This window comes from Hermetia illucens, chromosome 5 (assembly GCF_905115235.1).
Source record: "Hermetia illucens chromosome 5, iHerIll2.2.curated.20191125, whole genome shotgun sequence".
NCBI classification, from domain to species: domain Eukaryota; kingdom Metazoa; phylum Arthropoda; class Insecta; order Diptera; family Stratiomyidae; genus Hermetia; species Hermetia illucens.
Genome location: NC_051853.1, coordinates 87192223 through 87213672, shown reverse-complemented (window position 1 = coordinate 87213672; position 21450 = coordinate 87192223). Strand labels below are relative to the sequence as shown.

The 21450-nt window shown below is 39.7% G+C and overlaps 1 protein-coding gene across 2 annotated transcripts; it reads right to left on the bottom strand.

Annotated features, from left to right (window-relative positions):
- Positions 1-1411: 1411 nt before the first annotated feature.
- On the bottom strand, positions 1412-21331 carry LOC119657417 (microsomal glutathione S-transferase 1-like). 2 transcript variants are annotated; one of them, XM_038064314.1, is made up of 3 exons: positions 21105-21331; positions 1796-1875; positions 1412-1740 (listed from the first exon to the last, which is right to left on the bottom strand). In XM_038064314.1, the coding sequence occupies exons 1-3, from the start codon at positions 21240-21242 to the stop codon at positions 1497-1499; spliced, it is 462 nt and encodes a 153-aa protein (XP_037920242.1). In that variant the 5' UTR covers positions 21243-21331; the 3' UTR covers positions 1412-1496. The 2 variants fall into 2 exon arrangements, with proteins under 2 accessions (XP_037920242.1, XP_037920243.1); XM_038064315.1 differs by lacking the exon at positions 21105-21331 and adding an exon at positions 10104-10378.
- Positions 21332-21450: the final 119 nt, after the last annotated feature.

Here is a 21450-nt window from a genome sequence, read left to right as displayed (position 1 = left end):
CAAACTTCCACTCCAATTTGATTATTTGCAACAAACAGTTGCACAACGATACATGGAATTAGAACTACGGTATACCACCCGTTAAGGCCTTGAATGAAGACCCTAATCCAAATGGATTGTCGCACCAGCGATTATTATTATTTTTTGGTAGGTTCACACTTCGATTGAACAGTATCTTTCGTAAAACACTTGTAATAATGTACCCCACGGTGGGTCGTAGTGAAGAAAAATTGGGCCTAGGATGAAATCATGCAGGTCTTTCTGAAATTGCCCAATGATTTAATTTTGTTAAAGTCCTTCTATTCCGAACCTCAAGAAAATGTCTACCTTAGCCAAGTTATAAGCCACCGAGCACTGAGGCACTACGTTCCAGAGATATCGACAACCGGGAAACCACTTGCACACTCCCAGGATTCCGAGCCCCTGTACCATAAGCTTACTGGTTCGCTTGTCCTTCATGTTAATATATTCTGGGCCATTTTCCCACGGTCATTTTTGTTTACACATTAAAGACATACAACACCTTGCATGCATCTGAGACACATATATACACATCAATAGGTATGCCTCTATCCAACACCTCGGGTCGTGTTTAATAGGAGATTTGGCAACCCCTAACGGGAGAAGGTTTTTCCCACTGTTTAACAGAGGGAAATTAAGAAATTGAAATGCTGATAAAACCAAGCTTCTTGAAAATATGTACATAGATTTGATTTTTGTTAGCACATTCTTAAATAGTTAACCACAAACTATTTTTTACTGTATTATTCATTACTTTTCGGTCTTCTTTTTGTGTTGAGATTTGAACACGACGACCTCGACGGTTTAGAACCACCTGACCTTAACGCGACTGCCTCGTCCTCGTATCCTTCGCCTATTTTCTTTAATCGTTGCATTTCGGCCCAACTGCAGTCTTTTTCAAAAGAATTTCATTCAAATAGATCAGTTCAAAGGGATCCTTTTTGTGGAAGAGGTGAAAAATTGTAGTCGATCCTTATTACAAGGCTATGATTTCCAACAAATATACTGAAGCTAGAAAATTCTCTTTATTCTGGTCTTTTCTTTGGTAAGAATAAATAAAATTGATCATAGAAAATAAAAAAAATTGAGGACAGATTAAGAATTTTCCTGTGTAGCTTTCTCCAGCAGGATCTGCTTGAATCTACCTATTTAACGATTTGCGTCGTTGAGCTGGATAGGAAAAATAACAAAGACTTCATTTTTCTATGTTGTGATTTTGTCACTCCTGCTTAATAGCTGATACTCAGAAATCAATAGCTACGGCTCCAAGATGCAGTCTGCGCGCTACTCCAATCTAATGGTGTTCCTCAGCCGTTAGCAAATATCGTTTTAATATTAACAACTAGCAACGAGGGTTTAGGTCAAATCTACGATTATCAAAACTAATCAATTCCTCTCCACGGTATTATCAAATATATTGTTCAAAAATATGTTGTACAACTAAATTCTCATTAACCACAATTTATGGAAACAAATTACAAGCAAAACAGGACGACCCTGACTGCCATGTAGGCTGTTGGCAGAAGTCCAAAGAAGAATGCCAAGGCACGTGCAGGTTGTGGGATAACTACAACAGCATAAACAAGCGTGTGAGCAATTCGGGCAACTGCTACCAAACGGAACAGGTTGATGGCAATCCAAGGTTCGGGATTAATGAGGCAATAGAGGAATCCAGCTGCGAAGAATGGCAAAATATTCTCCAAATCATTCCGATGTGCCCTGAAATTATTTTTATTTAATGTGTTTTCCTATGAGGGAAAGGGAAATAATTTACCTTCTAACTCGTTCTACATCTGGATCGTCAAATTTAACTTTGAGCTTTTTAGACGGAAGATCCTCTGGATTTGCGAATGTCTGGAAAATATAATACAACTTAGCCAAATGACTGCTTTTAAAAATTAATGTAAGATTTTATTTAAGACAGAAAAAGATAAGCGATTAGCAAGTAGAGGAAATCTTTTATACTGTATCCGCTTATAAAGTAAAGTATGTACACATAAATTAAATACAGACTAAAGCTTTTCAACTGTCCAGCCCATATCCTTTATCATTTGATTTACTTCTGTAGGAGCTGATCCCTGGAACTTTGATGGAGGAAGCAATTCAATGGATCAGGAGCGATAAAAATTAAGTAAGAAGAAAAGTGAAAGTGAAAAGTGATTTTTTGATCGGTAGCGTATTAGCTTCCACGTTAGAAGCTAACAAGGAGCTTAAAAAGTATAAGTATTTATATACATAAGTATAATAGCAGTTTCCTTTGGCAAAAAGTAGTGAACTTTTCAGTCGACAGGAAAATGTGACGTTGCAAGGAACATGTAAAATATTACGAGGAACTCACTTGAAGGCATCAAAAGTTCAGGCTCAAAACGCAAATAAGTAGTATAAGTAGTATAAGGATATTGATATGGAGGGTATTTTGAGGCGTGGAAACCATTAGGGGCAAATTCGTGATATTTCCTCACTTTTCAACAAATGTCAAAATTAAAATCGACTTTTGAAAGTATTAATCGAGACCTTTCATTTAATATCCCACACGACTATCTTTGATGAAAAAAAATGTACCGCGCCTTCCATATATGGGGACCTCCCTCAACGTATAACGATGTAACTAACTACATGCGTGGGCGTTCACAGTCTCCACCTTCGCACTGAATTTTGGTCAAACGACATAACCGGTTCTGTGAAAAGTGGGCGTGGACAGACAGACAGTGTGGCGGTAGGCAAATTAGTCTCTAGACGTTGAATTATTAAACAACTAAGTAATTAACCCGGAGTAGAGACGTTTGTCTGAACGCACTTTAGGGAAAGACTGAAAGGAACCCCGGGGTTCAGTTAGGAACTGAGAGAGTCTAATAGAGAAGCGGAATCTCCTCATCGCAGCCAGAAGAGAAAAATGGAGAAATCGTCTCCACGGCAAATAAGTAAAAAAACTGTCAGTTTCAACATTGAAAGACGGTAAGTGTACTGAAGGTTCCACTTGAACTAAGGTGGAAAACAAAGAGAGCTGCTAATGAGAGGCCCAACCCGCTAACGATAACCAAAAAAGAGAACTTACATATCATGATATTCTGCATCAAGTCAAAACAGACACCGCATTGGTAGGTCTAGATGAAGGTGTGAACCGCATAAGGCGAACGCAGAAGGGTTGATTAATTTCCAGAGTTCAAACCAAGTAAGGGTAAGAACTTGGACTTGGCCTTAGGCGGACGTATGGCGGCACACAAACTGCACCGATTTGTCTTACTAAATGGCAAAAAGAACTACCACTTCCACCAAAGTTCGGATCCGTTGGGTTGTCTGCAAAATACGAGCGCTGCTTTTGGGGTTTACAATTTAGGCACATGGCATAAAACTGCACACGTGCACACCACAGATCCGAGCTGTGCCGCAAATGTGTAAAAATAGGCCACATTGCTATGAATTACGAAGAAAGACCCAATTGCTTGCTCTAGAGGCAAATAAATGACCTCGATAGCGCCCATATTCAGAGTTTAGAGAGAGTTTGTCTGCAAACACTTCGAAGATTAAACAGTGGAATTTTTGTTACGGAAGAGTGGCGATATGGACATGCGGAAATCTAACTATAGAAGAAACAACCAAAACCCTCGATAGTAACTTCCCGCGAACGAAAATAGATATGTATATCTACCTGTATTTGCTAAGCGGCCTGAAGCCTTACTAGAGAGGAGTTCTAATCTATGGTGGAGAGGCTAGCGTTGGATGTTTGGATGTAAACGACCATAACCCTATGATTGCAGCTGGCGAGCAGGGTAGCGAAGAAACGAACGCAAGAGGACGTGTACTCCTCGAAGCTTTTTTCGCCTGAGTGATGGGGAAATCTCAGAAGCTGCGAAGAAAATAATCGAAAATAAAGCGCGTGGCATGACTAGCATGCGAAACAAAGTTTTTAGGACAACAGCTATAATAGTAATAAAATATTAAAAGAGGGACGAAGACGGCTACGGTTTCGTACCAGGGCAGATGCAACTCATCACACGCTGCCTCATCTCTGCCTTGAGAGCAGTGTGACCGAACCGGCTAGCAGGTGTAACATGCTCCTTTTTTATAATTCACAAAACACAAGAACGGTGCGAATTATATTGCATAAAAATCCGCCCACAGTCTGAACTGTTCCGTAGCCGTCTTCGTAAGAGGAGTCCGTGGACCGTAAACAGTGGGAGCAAATTGCTCTCCATTTGGCTCGGTCCGACATTAAGTGGATGCGGACTTAGGACTCCCCAATCCTTAACCAAAAACAAAAAAAAAACAAAAGTAACCAAATATGTGCATCAAAGCATTTACCACATGTCATAGAGATGGAGCATTTCCCACACAATGGAGAAACAGAAACTAATTCTTAGGCCAAACAACCTGGATCTGAACTTTTATCCTACAGATGCGTTGTCTATGCTGCTTTATCGCTCGCTGCTCGAAAAGATGATAGCAGCCATCCATAAGAAGGTTAGGCAGGAAGAAGAAATCTGTCGGAAAAAGGGACACACGTGTGGAAAGAAGTCTAATCCAGCCCGCCATCATATGGGAGTCCCGAAAGAAGAGTGAAAGGAGAAGGAGGTGGTTTAATGGGTAAGGGTTCCGCATAACCATCTGGCAGGAGCCAACGGTAGCTTTTAAAGCTTTCCACCTTTCATCGTTAAGAAAACAGAAAGACAGACAAACAGACATTGAACCGAATTTAATAAAGTTCAATAGGCCTGACGAGAAAAAGCAGAGGAAAAGGGGAATCTATTGCGTCCTTAGTTAAAATTACTTTAAGAAAGCATGCAAGTGGTATTGATCGGCAGAAGTTGTGGGGGAAAATCAAGTAACCATGCTGTGCCTAGGAAAAGGGAAGGTTCGCATGATTGCTGCTAGCGACAAATATTCAAAACTGCCGTAGGCTTTGACTGAAACGAAAAAAATAAAATCAATTCGTCGTTAACCTTTGACAAGTCGTTCAAGATTTGAATGCTACGCTCTTCTGATTTTCATTTTGACAGAGTTCAAAAAAATATATTTGCAGCCTGTTTTCCTTCAGTCGCAAGACTTGATGACTAGCGAAATCCTTGGGTTTTTCGTGTTCATTGTTAGGTTTTTACGCGCTCATGGTATTAGCCAACGAGAATGATAATAAGTACTGCGAAGCGCCTATTTGTGCGACTGCCTTTCATTAGCTCTCCGCGGGGCATAACATGTCTTAGTACTTCAATGAGGATTATTTGTAGAGCGTCCACAAGGGAATTTTATTTCTGCTAAGGAGGGAGCTTGCAGGGAATCTACTGATACAAGGCTCAAAAGCTAGAGAGCATCAAGCTATTCAACGAGAACGACAGTCCAGTAAAATTTTGTAAAAGTGTGGTTAAATCAGATATCCGAACCGACGAAGCTTTCTATAGAGTAAAATGCAACATTCTAAATCTAACTATTAGTAGAAAAGTTAATTATCTAACCTTCACTGGGCCAACGTCGAACTGAACAACTGCTCAGACAACGGTAGGTAAAACTGATTAAGAAGAAAAGAATAAGTCGGTAAAAAAGCCTAAAGAAACTGGAAGTAATGTAGGTTTCTAGATTTTAAGGAAATTTCGATTAATATAGGTTTCTAGAGATCTATTCTCCAAAAAGCTATATGAAGGATCGCGTGCATACATTTTATCATTATATAACAAAGGAGGTACCATGATTGCCATAAGAAACTTAGGAGATAATAGTAATATCAGTAGTAACCAGAGTAGTGCTACTGGAGGATATTTGTAGGATGTGTGGAAGCAAAAGTTTGGGCCCGGAAGACAAATGTTAGGAATGAATCAAACTCGGCCAACTTGAATCGAAATGGGAGGTTCTTCTATTGACAACTACCTTGAAGAAAAACGCCTCTGGTACGACACTGATGATTTTGATGTTCTTCGCAAGTATCAAATAGGACTCTGCCCTAAGCCCTTTGTTGTGTGGCCTCGTATACAATCACGTACCCAACCTTCAGGAAAGCCACGGTCGTGGTTCCCGTCAACGATTGTATTAGTTATAGTTCCGAAATATCTTAAGTATGTTTAATTGTACTTTATTGTGTATAGCGGAATAGGCAAAAGATAAATAGCTAAAACTGAGATGATAATAGAGGGACCTTATAATTTGAGGGGGAGGGGTTCTCTCTGCGGCCCTGGAAACGGCTGCTGAACGAGTACAGGCATGATATAGTGATTTGGCTATATTAAGATGCCCGGCTGTGAAAAATTACTTGGAAATGAAATATTTCGATATTAAGGCCTACCTCACCAATTTATCCGGATGGCACAGGTCACAGGGCCTGATTGCAACTCATTTCCATTCTTAGAAAGATGCAACAAAATGGATAGTTTCATAGACGTATCATTTTTAAGACACGAAATTGAAATGCTAGCTAGTAGCTAGCAATGGTCAATACTTCTCAAGACCTTTCTCAAGACAAGAGCATTGGAAGAGCTACTGAGAGGACTGAATCCAGTTCTTACAATGCCCTCCGATTCTCGAGTCCCCATACATCTGTTTGGTAGAAGATATGAAGTTACCCTGAAGCATAGAGAGGACTGGGAAGACCCAGAGGAATGCGTGGCGGGATATACGGAAGTCTTCTACATCGATGGCTCAAAAACAGAAGAAGGTTCTGGAGCCGGAGTCTACCTCTCGAATAAAAACGAGAAGTGGGGTAAACTGGGTAATTGACGAGCGGTTGAAGGGCAGACGCATCCCAATCTGCAGTAACAGCCAAGCTGCATTGAGGGCATTGAGTAGTCCTTTGATCACCTCGAAAATCGTTCAGGAATGCAGAAACCGTTTGAACTCTATCTCTAGATTCAATGCGGTGGAACTACTCTGGGTACCTTGTCACTGTGGCGTAGAGGGAAATGGAATCTCAGATGCTTTAGCGAAAAAGGGGTCAATCTCCCCTATACCGGGACCGGAGCCAGCAATTGGAGTATCAGTAGCTTTGGCTAAGTCTGTTTTCAAAAACTAGGAACAAGCATGCCACATGCCTATGTGAATGCCCTGCCTAAGGACGCATCAGGCATCAGATCTTTGGTGTCGATATTCTCCAATTGCGACAGGTAGCATTACATCCACTAACGGAAATCCTGCGATACGTTAACGAATCCGGAATATTCCGTTAGATAGGGGTAGCGAGTGCAATGGGCCAACACGGCCTGAGTGCTCAGAAGCTGCAATTGGCTCGAATATTCGTTAGCAATGTGCCCTACTATTAGATATAATGTTTTCAAACACAATAATGAATTTCCCCAGAAATTGTTTTCTGAATTGCAGCAAATTTTTGTGACAACAATGAATCTTCACGAAAGTTTGATATGCCATGACCAAGTTAACTGAGCATCAGCCTCTCAGTTGCTTTAGTGATGTGTGTGCTTGGCTTTATTCCTTTCTCTTTGGTGTGGATTTATTACTTGTACAACGTTCAGCATAATGGTAATGGAACTGAAGCACTACCTTATAGAAAATGAAATGACTGTGGGGGTGCAAAGTACACCATAAAGGAGTAGACCGCTACGAACAAAAATCAGATTATGACTCCCATTGGTGTCCTAGATAATAAGCAATCGCAAAGATAATAGCTAAAATAATACTGGAACGCATCAAATAATGCTTAGCAATCTTGATCGATGGCCTGGGTTCCACTCCTTCCCTCAGTATGCGGAGTTTAGATAATCCTTCCACCCATTCTTTATCGATTTCAAGGAAGCATTTTGTTGCCAATATTATTCGTTTTCGTTATTGGCGGCGTTCTGAACCATGACATGTTCCATAGAATAAATAGCTCGACTATGTTAACGATATGGGCAACGAGTAAAGCACCGCGGCTCTTTGCCATAAAACTTAATAAAATTGGTTAAGAAACAGATGAGGGAGAGGCTAATATATTTTCGCTAAAAAAAAACAGTCAAAATATAATGAGGCGGTACTACATTAGCTGGAACTAAAAATGAAACCACAACACAAAACAAAGAAACTGCTATCTTAGCCTCGATGAATATAAAAAGCGCTCTCCAATAACACCTGCTTTGAATCCATGGTATTAACCGCCAAGAAGTACGATATAGAAGAAGCAATATCTTTGATGGAAGCCAGATTAGCTCAAGTATATTTGTGTGGTGATTAAGACGGAAAGAATAGGTCTGCAAGGTGGTCCACAGGAGTCCTATTACCTCTATTGTATTCGCCGTAGACGAGCTGCTAGTCTTCCTAAACAGAGGACAGCACGACCAATGTTAGGCTGATGATGCCAGTGTACTTATATCCGCAAAATTCTTGCTAACAGAGAGAGCTCAAAATTGGCACAGCAAGTTCTGAGCCTAGTAGAAAGATGGTGTAAACGGGTGAATCTCATGATAAATCCAAATAAGAATATTCTTCTAGCGTTCACCACAAAAAAAAGGCAGATGAACTCAAACGCACTATCCCATTGGTGAACAGCTTCATCTAATAAATCAAGCAAAATATCTCGAGTACGATATATAATTAACAAAGGCAAACGACCACTTTTCGTCACAGATATTTCCGTAGACCTTAGGAATTGAAACCAAGCATTATATATAGAATATATCAAGTTGTGGCAGAGGCCGTCCTTACCAATGGAGCACTATAATAGTCAAAGGTAGACCGGACATATACTGTCAACAAATTTTTGTTGGTCTAAAGACTCGTATGTCTCTGCATTATCGCTGCTCTGAAGACGCTGCCATCTTAGACCTTGTGGTAAAAGGTAACCCTGAAGGTGGGTAGTGATTTTACGCCGCTCTAATACTGGAAACAGGATCCCAAACACAATTTGAGCGTGCATGCATTTGGAACCAACAAGCTGAGAGCTAAATCAATTTGCCAACCTATGTGAAACATATTGGACTATAAGGATAGTAAATTAAAACTACAAGATGGAAGGTAGACACAGTCAAAACCCTTAAAGTAAGTAAAGTGGGACTGAGGACATTGGTAAGTCTAATAAGTGGTTACTATCCTCTACGAAAACAATTACACACTGTGGGAATCTATAATAAAAATCCAATATGCAGACTTTACAATAAAGAGGACTTTCAAACTTAGCAATGAAGAGAACACAACAGCCTCCCACATCCCGGTGGATCAGTGAATTACTCCTTAGCCTCGCGACTAGGACGGGATTTTTCATATAAATGAGCTTTGGTAGGATACAATAAGCAACAGATTATATAATAGTATGGGTCAATATATAAATATCAAGCACCCCCTTCCATTATTCTTTCAAACTTCTCGGGATGCTCTAGCGGCTGGAGGGGGGTCTGCCGGGTATTTATGGAAGCCGTCTGCAGGGGAGGTTGGGGAACAACGACAGCCATACATAAATAATAAGGAATTATTTATTTTCTGGGTATTAGAGTCTAAAGTTTCTGTTTTTTGGTGCCCATTAACCAAGAAATGATGATTGGAGAGAAAACGACTTTCATGTTTTTACCGGACTTTCTACTAAAGTAATGTAAAATTATGCACAATTTAAATTTGATAATTTTCAAAAAAGCCGGCTTCATGGAAACAGGTAGGCAGTGAATCAATTCAGAAAAAGCTTTGTCTTGCAAAGAAAGGAAGGATAATCGGTATCGATTTTAAACATAGAATATAGGCTCTTATGGGGTTAGAACAAGTACGATTGTTTTATTCATTTTCCCATTATCACAGGAAAGGGACATGAGCGTAATAGTGCTTAGCGAATAATAACCCAAACATAATAAGCATTACAGGTACCTTCTGGCTAATAAATTAATGGGTAAACTACGACGTTTCAAACGGTCACGCAGTTGAAATAAAATAGTGAGCTGACTTAGAGTATCTCTAACCTCAAGAATGCATTCTTTCAAGAGCCCATTTGCATTGAATAGAGAATTTTTTCTGTACCACAAACTGTGTCATTGAGTCACAATTGTTGATGTTGCATCAGCATACCTGACAGTTATGTCCACTGGAAACTGCAAGCAAATTAATATCTAATAGCCCATAAACTTGTGACAGAACCCTCAACTACCCGATTCCAATGAAGATAGCAAAGTGAAAGTTATAGCAATTACCTTCGTTCTGAAGCGTTGCATTGCTGTTAGCAGCGACATGAAAAGCATTTTCAGGACCAAGACTGCAGACCAGAATAAATACGCCTTCAGCACTGGATTTTCAGTGGATAATAAATCAACAACTGCTTTTGCCATTTTGACACTTTCTAATTTTTTCTAGCACTTTAAATATCGATTTCTCCCAACAAGCAAGCTACACTCCCAACACAGTGGCCGGTCTTTCAGATACTGATAGCCAGAAAAGATACTTTGCACTCTGCCCTCAGTATGGCGACGCTACATGGAGAATAAAATTATGAGTGAGAATCGTTAAGCATGAGGAGTTACGTATATAATCGTGGAGTGACTTGGGAGTTTAGTGCTGTAATCAGTTAGCTTTCTATTCAGATTATTGCTGTATTATTTTTTTAATATTGAGAGCTTCGGAAAATTAATCTGAGCCCACATTCCCGAAACTTTCAATCAGGTCTATGTGTACTGAACGGGAGAAATATTCTCAACTAACACATTTCATTTAAGATTCTCAATAATTTGGAGAGATAACCGAAAAGATTTGAAATAGATGAGAAGGGGGCAATTTCGTCTAACAGATGACGTGGATTATAGTGAAGAACTGGATCAGGCGCTGTGTGACTTATTGGATTTTCAATGAAAACTCAAAAATCCTAATTTTTTTCACTTCATCCAGAATTAATAATAGAGTAGTAGTTAGTAATAGAGTTATTTCAGGTTAAATTTGCATGCTTTTAGAGTAACATGATATCATGATATAGAACTGGAAGCAGAACTTCCGCTTATCACCAGTTAAGCCTGCAAAGATTTTATCTTCTGTGTCACTTAAACAGTCAAATCCTGTATATCTGAACTTATATAGATTATGTAGATAGGATTCGTACGAACTCCGACTCTATGCATAAGATAGCAACGATAGGACTTCTACTACTTTTAAGCACTTTTCTCTCTATACGCTTCCAAACTTTTAACTACAGTAGTCCGTTCTTATACAAACCAAAAATTTCAACTTATGGGTATTGCACAGGTTGATAGAGAGAAAATCTTTGGCCGGGGGTGAACAATATGTGGAAAAATCGGGTGCGGTTTAAAAATAATGCTGATCCTGTATTTAACTGGCATCCCTATTCGGGGCCTCCTGAAAATGCCAGGTCCGCGGGGCATTCCTCCAGGCTAGTTTGATCTTTATATGAAGACCTTTATCCAGCATACTTAGACAGCAAATATCTCGTTTTAGTAACTGGCGTCATGTTCCCCACCTTAACTGCTTCTTCAATTTATATTAATCTACCAATCTCGTTCTTTTCAATAATTGATATTTCTTTCCCGAACTACATTTCCAACTATTATTTTTTTTATTTTCTCTACTAAAGCCTAGCCGGCTCCACTTGTGAACGGGACAAAGGCTGAAGAAAATGAAGATTTTCGCTACTAAAGCAAAACCATGCAAACGACAAATAATTCTTTCAAATACCTCTTTGCGATGCATTATTTGATTCTCATTTTCCTATGTAGATATTGTAGTCAACTAGTGGTTATATAACACATTGAAACGTTTTCAGCCATCGCAGATAGCAGAAAGCTTCTTATATTTGGGCGGCATACTCCCGGCACTCCATATGATTGCGTTTGCTGTTTGGCTCCAAGTTCAAGATCACTGAAATTGCTTACTCAATGAACTTGAAAGCTTTCCAACTTAGTGGGCCGCATATCAGGCTTCCATGGCCCCGCTGGCTGCTTGAAATTTCTAGTAATAGGAAACGCCAATATTTATAATTTTGGGGAGGTATAATGTGTTATATGCAGGAAAGAGTGGAGATGCTCAACTGCTCATTCGCCCAGAAATACTCTTTAGAGAAGACAATCACAACCGGTTTAACTATTTACAGCAAATCTATTGACCCCAGGAAAAACCTGAAATGTTCGGGTCATCTATTTTTTGGACAAATCAGGTGTAGCTAATTCATAGAAGACCCAAATAGGATAGGATGCTGGATGTAAATTATCTCATAGGAATATGGTTGGTGGCATGGTGTAGTGTAGTATACTTATGTATGTATTTTTGTCCCCACAAGTCCTCTCTTGGGATACGTGGAGGAGATAATTCACTTTTATTTCATTTTCGTGTAACGATCTGACCTTGCCTCCCATAACCACCTTGCTCAGAATTGTATCGATTTGCGTTGCCGAACCAACACCGAAATTATCGGTTATCAGTAGTCAAAAACAATGATATTGCGAAAATTACGCGCATACGTGTTGAAAATATTTTCTGAATCATAAAGGTAGAATAAATTTATCATTCTACGGTATATCTAATATTTAAAAACACGTATGCTCAGCATTTTTTGTCAAATCATTGCTTATAACTACTGATAACTGATGATTTCAACCTTGGCTCGGTGAGAGCAAAACTTGATAAGATTCTGAATGAACTTGGAGTTTTGTGCCGAAAATAGAGCAGATAAGCAATTAAAGAGGTTAACTCATGAGGTTTGTAGCTAAAAATGAATCTATTACAAAATTTAAAACTATCTAAACTTTGAAGCGAAATACAGACGGTCAGTGCAGGCCGCAATAGCGACAGTCTTGCAGGAATCTGTCCGGAATTCTGACGATAACTTGAATTCCATCAAATTCAAATAAATTGGATCCAAACGATTCCTGCTGGTTACAACTGGAGGAATTAACTAGCATAACAAATAGAAAAATAAAAGCTCGACGTAGGTATGCAAGATTTTGTATATTTCAGGATATTTGAGTTTATGTTTGCTCCATTTGCATCTGAGCTCATAATGTTTGTGTTTAGCATCTGAGACTATTCACTTTAGTATGATACTGACATTCAGCCTTAGATTGCAGTAAATTTGCAGAAAAAGGACATTTTCGACCTTTGATAACTTTGTTAGTAATAGTGTAGATTATAACCTATAATAAATTTCTAAAAAATATAGCAACTTACTATTATTAACTTTTTTAAACAGTTATCGGTATGGAAAGTCTTTTGCGCTGTGAGTTGGGACTTGAAAATACAATAAAAGTTTTCCCTGCTTGTCGCAAAAGGCGACTAAAACTCCTCGGCAACGGTAGCAGGGGTCCCCAGAATGTTCATTTTCTTTAGCCCGAGCGAGAATTTCAACAATATTAAGGTGGATATTCTGGGCCTAAGCGAAATAATATGGTGGGACTCTGAAGAGTTTCTATCTCCATCTTGGGGCAATGAGTTTTCATACTCTGGAAAGCCGATGTAAATTTGGTATCGGATTGTTACTGACCTGGTAGCCGGTTTCAGACTGACCTCTGACTACAAGATTCCTATCCACGTTAAGGAACATCACAGTTTTACAGTGCTATGAACCACCGGAGATTTCCGATATTGTTGAAAAGGATGCTTTCTACGAGCAATTGTATGCAGGTTAGGAGAGGCTTTCTAAAGGTAACATTGTGATGATAATGAGTGATCTGAATGTCAAGGTGGGCTCTGACAAGAATTGTACAGGGTGCGGCAGCATAACTTCCTTTTTTCAAAACTCAATAAAGACTATTGTACGCATCGGAAAATATTTATTTATTTTTTATAATGTAGGTACATGTCTAAAGTTTTTATTTACATTGTTTTGAAGATCAAATCTGTTAGGTGACGTCCCCCATTCTCGATACATTGCGTAAACCGATTTCTGGCGTTTGTCATGACTCTTATTAGCATAGCAGGTGTTATGTTGGCAATTTCTTCGTGGATGTCGGTCTTCAAATCTTGTAGGGTTCTTGGACGGTTCACATAAACACGGGATTTCAAAAAACCCCATAGAAAAAAATCACAAGGGGACAGATCGGGAGAGCGTGCCGGCCATTCCAAATCGCCTCTAATTGAGATAAGGTGCTCTGGAAAGTGTTCCCTCAAAACAGCCATCGATGCTCTTGAAGTGTGTGCTGTTGCACCGTCTTGTTGGAACCAAGTGTCCCCCAAATCCAAATTTTCTAGCCGTGGGAAAAAAAATTCTGTAGCATGTTTACATACCGGTCCGAATTCACTGTCACTGTGACCTCATTTTCCTCAAAAAACCAGGGACCAATAATTCCACCTGAGGAAATTGCACACCACACTGTGACTTTGGGTGAATGCAAAGGCTTTTGATGCAATTCTCGAGGGTTGGTGTCAGCCCAGTAGCGCATGTTTTGTTTGCTAACCGACCCACACAAATGAAAATGGGCTTCATCGTTAAAAAAAACAATAGTACCCTCGGGAACGACATCAAGAAGAAGCTCACACGCGTTCATCCGAGAATTGAAGTCACGTTCTGAAAGTTCCTGCACTATCGCCATCTTATAGGGATGAAAATGAAGATCATCACGAAGAATTCTTCTCACAGAACGATCGGATAGTCCAAGGGCAGATGCGTGTTTGCGCGCAGAACGCCATGGAGATCGCAACATTGACGCTCTCACTGCTTCAATGTTCTCAGGTGATCTAACGGGCCGAGGGACTCCAGTTCTTCCTTTTGTCGCACTTGCAGTTTGTCTGAATGTAGTGACCCATGTAACAATTGATTTGCGGTCTGGGACGGGAGCCAACGGGGCTAAATTAAAGCGATTCCGAAATGCACGCTGTGTTGCAATAACCGAACATCCGCTTGAAAAGTAAACCTCAACGACAAAGGCACGCTCCTCACTATTCCAACGCATGATGGCGACTGAACCGTGTCGGGACAAAACTTTACAGTATCCCCTCTTGAACGAGACCACTAGCGCTCCGCTATGACATAAACTAACTGAGTGGCGCGCATTTTAAAAAAGAAAGTTATGCTGCCGCACCCTCTATGATCCAGCTTTGGCTCGACAGTGGGCAGATACACTGAGGTTGTCGTCCACGTTTCGAAGGGGCGTCGACTGCAGAATTGTGGAAACGGATCGTTGAACAAAATGAATTGAAAGCTCTATAGTCCGCTGCGAGTGATGGCAGGAGTGACGGACTCGAGCTCCAATATCGAACAAAATCCCGCGCGGAAATTCGTTATTGCGCTAGTCAGGGAAGCCGAAGGTCCCGCAGAAAGCAATAATTTCTGAAGTATATGTCACATCACGAGAGAGCTTGCATATAATCGTAAATATTACGATGATATTGTGAAGGGTGTTAAAGGTCGATTCCTCATCTACGATGACGGGCAGCTGAAGAGGTATAAAGGACACTTCATTACGGTTCTTTGCCCTATCACATCTGGTGAAGTTCTTCCTCTTGTGGAGAAATGGTTTGTCACCGTAATATGCTAATACAGACTGATTCTCCAAGCAAAAGAGAAATCATTTCGGCCAATAATACATTCAAATGGAGTAAAGCCGCTGGGCTCGAGGTTCTCTCCGCAGAGTATTCCGGTGCAACATGTATCACAACATGGAGTGGTAAACGGGGGCCACCAGTGTTGCATATTATTCCTGATATTATTTCTTCTTGTTACCGGAGACGTTCTTAATGCATCCGGTGTTCGGTGGACGTAGGGTAGTTCAATGGTCATCTTTCCTCAAACACCTCAACTACGCTAATAATTGTCCTTTTGCTGGGTCATGGACCTTGGCTAAATGACTCTGGTTTTGGAAAGGGAGGCAAGTAGAACTGAACTGAAGATAAATACCAATAAAATTATTTTGGGGAGTCATCCCACCTATTTGGGTAGAGCATTGAAGGTGTCAATCAATTTTTATAAAATATATACTAAACATGGTTTCTGCCGACGGTGGCACTGGACTGAATGTTGCTCGACGCATTAATAGCGCTCGATCTGGTTTCGCTGCCTTGCCTATATAGGAGTAATATATAGAAACTGACCAGCAATGCCACTCAAAAGCTCCAAGCCTTCGTGAATACCTATCTGCGTCGCATCACCGGAGTACGCTGGTTTGATGCTATTTTAAACGAAGAAATTGGTCATTCTACAGGCTTGTTATTTATATGAGATGTTTTCGAAAGGTGGAAGTGGCAGTCGATAGGTCGCATATTAAGGAGGGATGACAATTTTATTTCTGGTTGCGCAATGCAGTGGAACCCACTCTCCCAAGATGACTGAAGAATGGAGCACGACTGTCCCGGGAAGTCGTTGGGGGAACTGAAGCGCATTTCAGGTGACTGCAAGCGATCGCACGTGACTGACACGCTATACTATAAATGGTAACCATATGTACCCACATGACTATGCAGGGTGTCCCGTTTATGATGGCACAAATTTTAATAGTGGATAGTACAACTTATTCGAGGAAAATTGGTCTATGGAATTGGCACTTCATCTTTTACCGTTACAGGGCTATAGCGTATTTTGTAAATAGTATCAAAAAGGTTCACCTTTTCAAAAAAATTACAATTTCCCACTCCTTTAATCATTTAATCCCAGATTTGATACCATTTTCGGAAACTACATAAAATTTCTTATAAATAGACATTTTTTTAATTGCAAAGCCATGATAATTTCGAAGATATAACAGTTAACATTTGAAAAAAAAAATTAAAATCGATTTTTCATTTAAATTTCAATATGCATTATTGTAACGGTATTTTAAACTTACAAATCTGCATAGTTGATTAAAGTTGCTTAGTTATTTTAGTTTTCAAATGACGTGTAATAATGATGAGCTTAATTATAAAAATTATAGTGTTAACCACGTAATAAGTCATATGCCAGATTTATGTCGTTCGCCGTAATAAAGCGCGTATTTATCGGTCCGAATGACATTTGAGTGACTTCGCTAAAAGGACAAGAATTAAAGCCAAGGCTGTACATGTGAAACCTAAGATTAAGGACTCGCTATAGCAGATTAATGATCAGTTAAGATATCACAGCTAAAAATCACATTCTACTTTCTAAATGCGTTTTTCTCGAAACTGCGTATTGAAAATCTGCTGTCACCATAGCCCAAAATCTATCCAACGAAATTCTTTGAAATTTTTACAACTTATTCAGAACATATTTCTACGGTTCGCAAATTAGGATAATTGCGATTTATTCTGTAGTTTTTTTTTATTCATTAAAGAAGCCTTGAAAAAACACCAAAATTCACAAAAAAAACAACCATGACGAGGGATGACCACCTTAAGCCCATTATTTTTACAAGTCATTTGAAAGCTAACTAAAATTAAGCAACTTTTATCAACTTTGTAGATCTGTAAGTTTAAAGTACCGTTACAAAAATGCATATTGGAATTTAGAGGACAAATCGATTCTGAAATTTCTTCAAGGTTTGAACTGTTATATCTTCAAAGTATCCAAGAAATATTCATTTTTGTTTTAAATCATTACGAGTTTACGAGTTTATCGCTGGTGTGCACGAACTACACTTTTTTGGGAAAATAACCATTGTTTTTCACAAAAGTCAATGACCAATTTGTTTTCGTTCTTACACTTATAAAAAGTGAGTGGTTCGTGCACTAGAATAAAGGTGGCAATTGCTCCTCAAAATCGGTGCAGTCTGCCATCAAGAGGCGACCACTCAATTCTCAAACGAAAACGAATGAAATCGGGGAAAGCCACAGGAACTGACGGCACAGCAGTTGAGCTCTGGAAAGCAAAGAGCTCGGACCCTACACTGTGGTTCAGTGAATTCTTCAATCGAACTACTGAGGAGGGTAGAATACCAACTGACTGGGAAGAAAGTACCACCGTTCCAATATGGGAAAAGAAAGGTACTCTAGCTCTCTCTTGACAAACTTATTCAGGACATGGTTGAAATAAACGTCAATGAAGCTGCGTGTGTCAAGAACTACCGACACAAAGCACGTCGCGCGATTATTCATGGAGAAACACCGTGAGAAGTATCGCCCTCTCTAACTGCAAAGTAAAGATTGAAGTGTAGCAGATATATCGTGCCTCTATTGGTGTTCATCAAGGAAGCGTTTTCTTACCACTCTTCTTTCCTCTTGTAATGAACGCTGCCACATGGGGAATCAAAGTCCAGCACTTTATACGCTTTGTCATGCAGATTATGTTTCCTAGCGTCTCGTTGCAAAGCTGATCTCGAGAAACTTGTTCAAAAGTGAAATGACCGCCTCATGCAATACGGTTTCAAACTCAATCTGATTAAAACAGAATTTTTGTCGACGACTCCAGTGAAACAGACATTATCACTATCAGTGCCAATAGTGCGTTAAGAAGTTCCTTCACGCATGAGCGCAACAAATACAAAGTTAGAGACAGAGGTATTGCTTTGGACCAGCGGCGTAACAAGCCATGACCACATTAGAACTGAGGACATCTGCGGTGGCAGATGTGCACCGATCGTGGAAAAATCTTCAATGATATGAGCATGTAAATCGCACTTGCCAAGATTAGTCTAATTCGATGGCAAGCAACAAAAAGTCCGGCCGAACCAATATTGAGAGCCTTTCGACTCCATTCATATCATCCACATGACCGAGTAAAATAGCAAAACTGGTCAAGACGGTCCGACCTCGTTTCTGAACGGTCCGGAAGAGAAAGAAGAAGGGTGAAAATGATCCAGCTCGGATAATCTAGAAGGACAAGATTCATGATAGGAAAGGAATATGAAGCAGACCCTACCTGAAATAGATTGAGAGGCTATAAAATATATCTAATTTGTGGACGTCCTCACAAAATCGGGATATTTGGAGTGCCCTAAACTGGTTATTGTGCCGATGATGATGATGATGATACATATAAATCTATGGTTGCTAAACCCATAGCATATAATATATAATAGTATAGTACTCAACAGTATTTGAAATAACTCCCTCGCCAATCGAGCATTTATTTATATAGATTCTTTTCTTGGGCAATAAAATCATTTTCAAGAAATTCAGTTCCGAGAATAATCGCAATAGAGTAGATTATAAAACATACTTCAATGGCAGTATTCAACATCCAAATATTGACTTCGAGATTACCTTACGCTTCGAATCATTGAGGACTTATTCTGCCAGAAATGTACGATAGCAACAGCAAAACCTATGCTATTATATTATATTATCTGTCATGCTATGGCAGTTAATGTGGATGATTACTCGCTCCAAACTCGTGCCTATATTTCACCGAACAGTTATCATGACTATGGTCATTCAAATTTAGAAAATTTCTCCTGTCTTTCCACTGAAGAAAGGAGCAACTGATGCTCTTCTTTAATTATTTCACTTGGAATATTGACTACCAAACAACTCTAAAGTGATAAGTATGGTCGTAGGGAATAAGGTTTCAAGAAAGCAATCCACCACGGATCAACCCGAAAAAAGCAGTAGTTTGGAAACGGATGTTTTTACGTGTTTCGCGAATGTGTTTTATTATTTTTTTATAAGGAACAGGAAATGGAAGTGGTAATCAAATAACCACTGCAAAACGCATTCGAAAATTGGTGACTAGTGACGTTTCAGATTGGTCGGCATAAGTTTGTGTCACTAAACTAGCTAGTTCGGGAAAGTGGATAAGGTTTTTGATATTTCCACTCTTCATACAGGGATGGGCCTGAAAACTCAAATACAACTGCAATCATGGCAGTTGTAAACGGTTTGACTCGGAAACGGAAAGATGGAAAAAAATATACGACTTCGCCATGTGCTTGCTATGAACGAGAAGTAATGTAATGAAAAAATATAAAGGAAAATCAATATTAAACTAATTGAAAAAAATCACCTTAATCCCTAGAATTCTAGAAACGAATATCTACCAAAAGTGACACCGTAAATTCAGAAAGAAAAATACATCCAGGTTGACTATTATAAATCCAGCAAGCAGAGAATGCCAAAAAGTTGCTTTATCTCAAGCGTTAAAGAAGCTGTCGGCCACCCCTTAAAAGGGGCGGCATAAGAACTGACTGACTGCGCAAACGGTAGGATGTGAATGAGTGTAAGCAGCTGTGAACCCTGATGATTGCTATGAAGAGAGGCAAACACGACCCATTAGAGGCAACGCAAATCCCCCATAGCTATCCAGGGAGGCAAACGTTGTCACAAATAAACATAATTTCCGAAATACGCTAAGTCAAGAAAAATCTGGCCCTCCGTCAACAGAACCCGAATACAAGAGCAGTAGGGCCAGACAAGGTATACCACGGTATTCATTCGCATTGTCGAAGTTATGAAAATTATGGAGAGATCTTCAGCCACTTCCTTTACGATTATTCAACTTTAGTTAGAGTTAGGCTGCGGAGAGTAGGTAAACCATTCTATGAGGACCTTAAAGAAATTTGTGGTTGTAGGGTAGCACAGATTCTAACCTTTGTAAACGCTATGGACTGAAAATTTCAACCAGCTTAATTTGCTCCCCTTATTCTTACAGCAATTACGGTCTCACATAGGGCTTCGTGGCATTTAAAGGACGCACCACAGCCCTAATGGATCCTATCTTCTAATTTGTCAACTAGTTTCAACTTCTAAGACTCGCAGATGGCAAAGTGCTGTCTCAATCCCTAAATTTGGCGTATTTCCATCAATAACTCACACTCATCTGTAAATCCAGAGATTTCTGGAAGACGTGTGTGTGTGGGTGGGCGTGTAACCCATAACCCCACATGCAAGCCAACTTTCCAAAAAGGATAACTCGACACAATATTGAGGCCTTTCTTTAAAACTGAATGCTGGTAATTCCGGAAATCGGTGTGAGGTGATTGGTAATTGGTAGAAACGCAGATGATGGTGCTGAATACTCAATTTCATCCACCATATTAACTAAAGGCTCGACAAGAGAGAAGGATACAAACGGTTCCTTATACAGTTCCTCATCCGACTCTGCAGTTTTGTAGTATATCTGAACTGCGCCTAATAGGTTTCGGAAGAATGAAGCGGGTACGAATGTTATGAATAATGTTTCCTTGCAGGCAAGAATTAAGTTGCCTGCAAAATTACCACCAATTTCTAATAATATTCTTTCTTTTTTTAATTTAAATAATTTTAGTTCTCTAACCGCAAACTAAATACCCAACTCTCATGAGTAACACGATGAGTTTACGTAAACGATTTTTTACTAATATAAACTTTTCTATGAAACAGAATACACTAACCTGATTACTCATTCGGGATTTTCCTGTCAAGAAAGACATAGCCAGCATTTTAATAACCAAGACAGCTGACCAGAATACATAAGCCCTGAAAACAGGATTCTCAAAGTCGATCAAACTTTTCGCTGCTTCGACCTCCATGTTTCCGCTCTATAGAATTTTCTTCTGAACCTCACCGGCACCACTTTAAACACAACTGCCTTATGCCAACTAAAAGCTCTTCTGAAGAACGATTCATGGGCCTCCCCATGAAGCTCCAAACTGGCCACTACACACCCAGATCTTGATCGTTCTCGCAAGTCATCATTACATGTGGAATTTATTTATCTACTGATAAGAAAAGATAGAC